Raw genomic sequence first — 7,693 nt, 5'->3', positions numbered from 1 at the left:
CATTGTGCACTGTGCTGTACTTTGTATTTTCTAGGGATGCACTTTAAGTATGCTAGAAGAAACGTGTGATAAAGCTGCTTTGCAAGCCCCACCCAAACAAAAGTATGCCATATCATTAGCTGTGGTATATTTCCAGGTATATTTTAATCATGAGATGTAACAATGCAGCAGTTCCACAGAACTGGTTCATTTCCCTCTGTGAACGTTTTCTAAAGAAAGCAACATGTTTAAATTGTAAGTTTCACGTAACAGAAGACAGTAAAATTATAGCTATGAACTTTAAAGAGGTCACTCTGAAGAACAACATTAGAGACACACTCACGGGATGCAGGTTCTTACCATAATGTCTTGACTACGTAACCATTAGAAGATGGCAAGTGCCTTGTAAGAGAGGGATTAATTTCAAACAAAGATGGTTAGAGCACACCAACACAAGTCTCTTGCTCTGGGGCAAAAAGGCAAGTACAGCCTTCAGGGGTGGGTAAAATCTTGACAAGGACAACCAACGCCAACAAGACATGCTTAGTCTGCAACAGCCTCTAGAAATAGGACGTGCCTCCCTCCCCAGACTTCACTAACAAAGGGAAGACAACTTTTCCACATTTCAGTTTATTAAAAATGGATACCATAAACAAGACCTGTACAAAAAAATATCCGAAATTGCCCAGAATATGGTAACAGTTGCACGGTGAGAAGTTACCGTCTTGGGCCCCCTCTTCCTCTTCCACGACCTCGGCCTCTGCCACGGCCTCTGCCACGGCCTCTTCCAGCAACTTAGCAGATGAAACAAAAAGGATAAATCAAGTGAGACCCAGGAATACTTTCATTTTGGTTAGAACATTCTGCATCAAGCATAAATAACATAATGTCTCATCGCAGGGAAGCAGTAAGTCAGATACCCAGTCTGTTAATTCTCAGTAAGTTTCAGGCAATATTTTCATCTCTTGTGTTAGGTTTTTCAGTATACAACTTCCACAGACTACTTCCTGTCTTTGGCTTCACTGCAGAAAACAACATATATAACACTTGGCTGCTCCCAAGTGCTAGGGTAAGTCTGACAGAGAACTACGATCCCTCTTCTTTTTGTGATAAAATCTAGTTTTTCAGGCATCAGAAAGGCAAGGCAGAGTATTTTGTTTACTGTTCATTACAGTGGAAAAGATTTTTTTTGGCCACAGCTCGCACTGTGGTTTATAAAGGACGCTGCTAAAGGGAAAAGCGAGTTTTAACACGCTGTGAGATTCCCAAGCTCACCCTTTCTCGGGCACCATGTGAAAGGGCAGCGTTTTGAAAGGATCCCAGCACCCAGCAGTTCCTGCTGATTTCAATGATGCCTCTGCCAATTTCAAACACGATTCTCAGGCCAAAGCCTTGGCTGCCTGCTCCTACTTTTAAACACTGCTATTTAATGGCAAAGGGAAGACAGAATCGCAGAATAATTCAGGCTGCAAGCAACTGCTGGAGGTCATACGATCCATATGGTGATAACATGTCCTTTCACCCCCTTCTCCTAAAGAAATACGATCTCCTCCATCAGGTTGCAAGGCCACCCTACAAACTTCTGAAATTACTGGTTAATTGCAAACAAGTTTGTCAGTGTAAGGCTCAAAAAGATAGCAAGAAACTTAAAGTTCTGTGGAAGTGGATGGCTGGGCAAGAGACACACAGTAGCATCCACCTTCAAGAAGCAGGCTGTAACAATTACTCTGTTCCATCTGAGGGTATGTGGGTTAGAAACGCAGTGAAGACAGAAAGAGCAGAGGCACGGGACACATCTGTGAGAAGGAAGGTGTCACTTGTTTTGCTGGTAATAGCCTGACTCTTTGTATACACCTGCCTAAGTGATTACAGCATCTACACGCATCAGTAGACAGTCGTGTTCACTAAGAGCCAGCACGCTCAGACCCAAGGCACGGGTGCCACGTACGTCTCTCAGCCAGCATCCTGCCTTCCACCGACGATGTCGTTTGCCAAGGACAGACCACGTGTGATAAAGCCCAAGGGCATTTGCAGATGAAGGGAAAGCGCAGCACAACGCAGCTGCGGTCTGAGAGTGCTTCAGCCCAGTGAAGATGCAAGGGGTATTAAACCGAGGCAAACAGCGCTATCACAACTCCTTTTCTTTCTTCAAAGTTAAAAAGAAATAGCGATGTTCTTGTTCGCATCACATTGTGAGGTTAAGAAAAAAAGCAATCCAACCATACTCCAATTTCTCCATGGGGTCAGATTATTTGTAGTGGACAAGAGAGGAGCAAAACACTTTCAGGAGCTTTATCCTTATTCCCTACAAAGACAGCAGCCGTAACACTTGCACTTTGTGATGCACACACCTGAGGGCTCCTTATGCCATTTCAATAAGGTAAGCGTATCAATTCATAGTGTATGCATGGATAAAAGACCGCAGATCCAAATACTTGAACAATAGTTACAGAAGAAACGGTACGACGTTATTTTAGAGCACAATTAGCTCTCACTTAAAAACACACAGATTAGCCATTGGGCAAAACACACACTGCCTGAAGACAACCTACGAATTTTCTGGGGTTTACTGGATATTAATCTTTAATGGTGTGGATTAAAACTGAATTACTCTCTATACTGTTAGACTTCTAAGGAAAAAGTTTTTCTTCAACAGCCTTTTGAAAAAAAAGTTCCAGGAAGAGCGCAGAGTGGCACACGACTGGGAGCCAAAGCGAGAGAGCAGCCTATCGGAATACAGCCTAGACTCCCTCAGATTCTCAAGTCTCTCAAATTCAGCTCTGTGACAGATTATTCTTATCCACTACCACGTGAGATTTCAGTGAAGCATTCAGCCCTGTTCAAGAGGCTGTTCTGTCATTTCTCATTAGGCTATGTGAAGTTCCCCATGCAAAGTCGGGAAACGCAGCAGACATTCGGAGACTAGGAAAGGTAAATCTCTGGTGTCAACTCTGAGACTGCGATAGATTAAGGTTTACTCAACCTTAAAAAAATTACCTTTTTTAAAACAGATGTATGAAAAGCCATACACATAGTTTCACATGAGAGAAAGCTCTACAGATGCTAAGAACGTGGGCAAGGCAGACTTAGCCCGTTCAGTATCAAACCCTCAAAGATGAAGGAACTAGCTGCCCAATGCAGATATTAAGACGCTCAAATCAGATGTCTTCAGATTCAGAGTACTACAATGCATACAAAGGCAGAACAAACACAGACTAGGAAAGCACAAACTAACCTGCTTCTCTTTTCTTGGATTTGACTTTTGGTTCAACATCCACTAGCAAAGTATCCAGAGGCAAACTGTCCGGCAGAATGAAGTATCGGATGTTATTCCCTCGAATACTCAGCGTCTCCAGCTGTACGGGTTCTCTGTTCTTCAGTGTCATTTTCACCGCTTTGAGATGCGTATTCATACTGACATCCACTCCTGAAACAACACAAGTCTCATTTCAGAGATGAACGCAGCTAAGATGGTCCCGTGTTGGCAATTTTTAACTATGCACATGCTTCAGGATTTATCATGTTCATTAACACCTGCTTCTGTCATTCATTAATTAAGCCTCTAACTGAAGGAAACGACAGGTCTTTTTCTCTCTTAAATTATGCTCGCTAATTTATCAATTGCTGCCTTCAACACCTCATTCCTAGAGATCTTTATCTAGGTATTAGCGACAGCCTAAAGAGTTAAAACAAATTCCTTTAAATAACAAATAAACTGCTGCTTATTACAGAAGTCCAATACTAGCCTTTTAACTCTTTTAAAAAGAAGCAAAACAAACATTTGAGGAGGAAAAAAATAACCTGATCATTTCCTCTTTCTGGAAGCCTCAGAAAAAGTCCAACTGCCAAAGAAAGATTTATTTTCTGATAAAATACATTTAATGCTACTGTGGTATCTTCTATGAAAGTACGTAAAATCCACTACTGCAAGGAACAATCATGGTGGTTACAAACTCCGTGAACAGCCAGTATGCAAGAATTATACGGAATCAGTACTGTGCCCACTACGCAGCGCTAAGCATAATCCCACACTAGAAAAAAACTGTCAGTTGAATGCATGTATTGAATAACAGCCCTGAAAAGCATTAAAAAGTGCCCTATATTAATTTTTATTTTGCATATCACAAGTCTTGCATGGGATTTGATCTCACGCTATGGCGATCAAAATGACAGTAACTTTTTCTGATCAAAAATTTAGGCAAAAGATGGAAACTGTAGTTTACAAACACCTGCTAATTCAGTGATAGGGCACCCACATGAGCAAAATCTTTTGTGTGTTCCAACTTCCGTCCAAACAACCCTTTATGTTAAAAATAATTATTGCCTTGTTTCATAAACACGGAAAGACAAACTGTAAGATGTCTTACCAAGGTAAATAACGTTAGCAGCAAGACAGAAACAGAACCTTTGTGCTGCGATATATACTTCTGTCCTCTCCCTTCACTTCTAGATTTTACACAGCTCTCCAGCACCTGCACTCCACCTGACCTGCCCCCTTAGTTTGTGTAACGTATGCATCACATGAAACCTGCCCCTTCAGCATGCCTGCTTTGGCCAGCTGACACGCCGAGAGGAAGAGGAGATTGTACAACTTGCAGACGGCACAGTATTTATGAACACAGCTCACGCCACTGGCGTAAAGGGAATCCTGTAATTTTAAAAACATGGATTGCATTCAAAGTTTTTACAGATTCTTAGCAGAAAATGAGAGAGACTTTGCTCTACAATTAAGCCTGCAAGAGCACCGAGGTCAGGAGACAAGCAGTTTGTTTGCTTCCTACCTAGCTGGGTTCAACAGAGCATGCTGCAATCAGATACCAGGGTGGTGCACTCGGGTCTAATCAAAGCTGATGGATCCTGCTGCAAAATAATTTGCCAGTTTTTAACTGCCAAATCTCAGCAGATTGCTACCGGCCAAAAAAGCACCTAAGCAATCTCCTGGAATACAATTCTGCCAAGTTTGAATTTCATTTTCTTTTTAACAGTGTCTGGGCAGAAGAGCTTCTTAAAGTAGCCTGGGATGAGTGAAGGAAAGGAGATCAAACACATTCATCAACTTAACTGTAAGGGTTTACTTCATTAAATACGATGCGCCCCACCTACATACCTGAAGTAACGCCAACGTGAATGTTCTCAGAACAATATCCCTCACTAACGTTATTACAGCAAACAAAATAGTGCTCAGGTTTTTCGATACATATGAGAACCATGTAATGAACTACCAAGGCTTTTCCTGAGCTACCAGTTCAGGGATACAAAGAAGCACCTGCTAGACAGTAACACCCACAAACTTACACCACAGACCTTTGGCAACAGCAGGGGACCAGACTCTTGACACCCAGATTCCTTTTTGCCCTGCACCCTCCATCAAGCCCTGTACCCTCCATCTGTTTTCAAATCAGTTTCATTAAATCAACGCAAGCATATGCAAAGATGCATTTCCACGTAAGTTCACCTGAACCAGAGCTAAAACATGCTCAACAGAAATAATTAATTTTTAGATTAAAACTGCCCCCGCACAAACCTCAACCGATATAAGACCATATCAACACTTAACATTTGCCATTTATCTGTACTACCATTAAAAAACGTCCCCCTTCTCCTGGCGACTCAGCTGTAACGTTTTTATGTGACTACAGCTTATTACAATTTCACAAATGAAAGTCAGATGTACTGAAATATCTTATAAAAATTTAGCTGCATATCCACTACCAGTTTGATACGGTAGTAAAGCCACCTCACCAGCATTACTGTGCTGCTAAACTTCTAAGAGAATACCACACTCACACCAGCTTTGCCCACGGTTTGGAAAAGTTTACTTCCTTCACCCGCGAGCCCGTTTGTAAGCAAAGCCTGTGGTCAGGCTCAGAGGCTCCCAGGACTACAGTGAATTTACTGCCTCCCAGCAACTTCTGCAGATCTCCGGACTCTTCTGTAACAAACGCAACTTAAGCTTGCACGTAAAGATGTGAATTAAAGACAACATCTCCTGCCTCTTACAGAAAAGCTCCCCACAAGAGGGAGTACAAAAGAAAAAAGCACAGCCCAAACCATGGCTGCCAATTGTTAGTAGAAAGGTAAGAGGTGATGCTTTGCTGTAGTCTCCCATCCCGCCATACCTGTGATAGTTCCATGCACCTGTGTCCCATTCTTCAGTTCAATGGTCACAGTCTCGTGGCTCAGCTTCATTAGAAACCTAGAAATTAAAAAAGAAAAATTGCTCACTCCCACATAAAGCCCCCCGTTTAACATCCTCATGCAGAAAACCAAAATGCACCAAGTATTCACACATCTCCAGCTTCCAAAGGCGGCGACCCCACAGCTCGCGCATTCTGCTGAAGACGTTTAGTAAAGCATTATGTGACAGCAAGATGCAAAAACCCGAACCAAGCCCGCGTCCCACCCAACCACCGGGAGCTGGGGCACTTGACTGACGCTGTTGAGCCCAGCATCCTACTTTCGGGCCAAGCGGTCATTACCGTACAAAGAAGGAAATATTTTAAAACTTGCCGATACCCCAGGAAGGCAATTCTAACCAAATCCAGTTTGGTTTTATTTTTCCCCCAAAAAGGGTGGTTTTAACTGAGGAAGCTGCGCAGGCCCCGCTGCAGGAGCCCGCCAGGCCGGGGCTGAGGCAGCGGCAGGGGAGAGCAGGGCCCCCTGCCGCCCAAAGACCCCGCGGCCCGGCCCGGCCCTGCAGGCGGAGGGCCCGCCGCCGCCGCCGCCCGGGGTTCCGCAGGCGGCCTCTGCCGCCCCACCGGCCGGGGGACGGGGCCCGCGAGGCGGCCGTTAGCGCGGGGGCAGCCGCTGAGTGCGCGGGCTTCCTTCCTTGCCGCCGCGGCCGGGCGCCGGCAATCCGCCTCCATCCGCTCACCTGACGAGCTTCATGGCGGCGGGAGGAAGGCGCGGCGGCCGGGCGGCCTTCGGCAGGGAGCGGCGGCCGCCCCGCGGGGAGAGGAGGGCCCCGAGGCGCGGGCGGTGCGGAAGCCTCCTCGGAGCAGGCCGCGCCGCCGCTGGCGCCAGGAAGCGGCCGCCGACGACAGCGATGAATGGGCGGAAGCGCCGCCGCGCGCGGGGCGGAAGGGGCGGTGCCAGCTGCCCAGAGGCGCGCCGCGGCCCCTGGGCGGCGCATGCGCGGGGAGCAAGCGCGGCCTAAAGGGGAAAGTCCGCGCCTAGGGCGAGACGGAGCCGCGCTTTTCATAGTGCTTCACGGCTGCTCTACATGTCTAACATGTAAGGCAAGTGTCTTTAAAGTATTTAATTTTAAACCTGCTCTAACCTTCAAAAAGAAAAGCTTCCCAGCAAAACAAAGAAAGCACAGCCTTTAAAGAATTCACGTCTTTGCAAAACTTACAGCTTCAGGATCCAAAATTTTAACAGTAATAATAATAATAATAACCTAGTCATCCATTTAAAATGTACACACTGGGCTCGTACTGTACCCTGTTTCATCAGCGACTGAGAAAGACCCAGCTCAGAACCTGTGCGTTTGGGCAAGGCAGTGCAAGTCTGAGTTTGCAACAGGCCGATGCAACCACAGCACAAGAACGAGGGGGGGGGGGAAAAAAAGGAAAGGGAGAAGAGAACCTGAATTTTCCCCCCTCAGCACCTATTGCTGTGGTCAGTAAACCCCTCTGAAGCAGCCTTAGCTCTTTACCTCTTCCCTCACGTCAGCAGAGGTGACACTTAGGATTAAGCATCGGAGAAATCCAGC

At 45.6% G+C, this 7,693-nt stretch overlaps 1 protein-coding gene across 1 annotated transcript; it reads right to left on the bottom strand.

The window, feature by feature from the left end:
* Positions 1-120: 120 nt before the first annotated feature.
* SNRPD1 (small nuclear ribonucleoprotein D1 polypeptide) lies at positions 121-7,048 on the bottom strand. The gene is made up of 4 exons (XM_087769295.1): positions 6,854-7,048; positions 6,099-6,175; positions 3,215-3,406; positions 121-773 (listed from the first exon to the last, which is right to left on the bottom strand). Exons 1-4 carry the CDS (start codon positions 6,865-6,867, stop codon positions 697-699), a joined length of 360 nt encoding a protein of 119 aa, XP_087625421.1. The 5' UTR covers positions 6,868-7,048; the 3' UTR covers positions 121-696.
* Positions 7,049-7,693: the final 645 nt, after the last annotated feature.

The sequence above is a fragment of the Nipponia nippon genome, unplaced genomic scaffold (assembly GCF_047370975.1).
Source record: "Nipponia nippon isolate SJK-2023a ecotype South Korea unplaced genomic scaffold, ASM4737097v1 scaffold_1, whole genome shotgun sequence".
Lineage (NCBI taxonomy): Eukaryota > Metazoa > Chordata > Aves > Pelecaniformes > Threskiornithidae > Nipponia > Nipponia nippon.
Note: the sequence above shows the minus strand (reverse complement) of the source record. Positions and strands in the feature narration are given on the sequence as shown.

Coding starts and splice junctions, on each gene's coding strand:
- SNRPD1 (XM_087769295.1), bottom strand. Junction 3,407..6,098: donor GGTGCATGGAACTATCACAG/GTATGGCGGGAT, acceptor GTGTTGTTTCAG/GAGTGGATGTCAGTATGAAT. Junction 774..3,214: donor ATCCAAGAAAAGAGAAGCAG/GTTAGTTTGTGC, acceptor TCATCTGCTAAG/TTGCTGGAAGAGGCCGTGGC.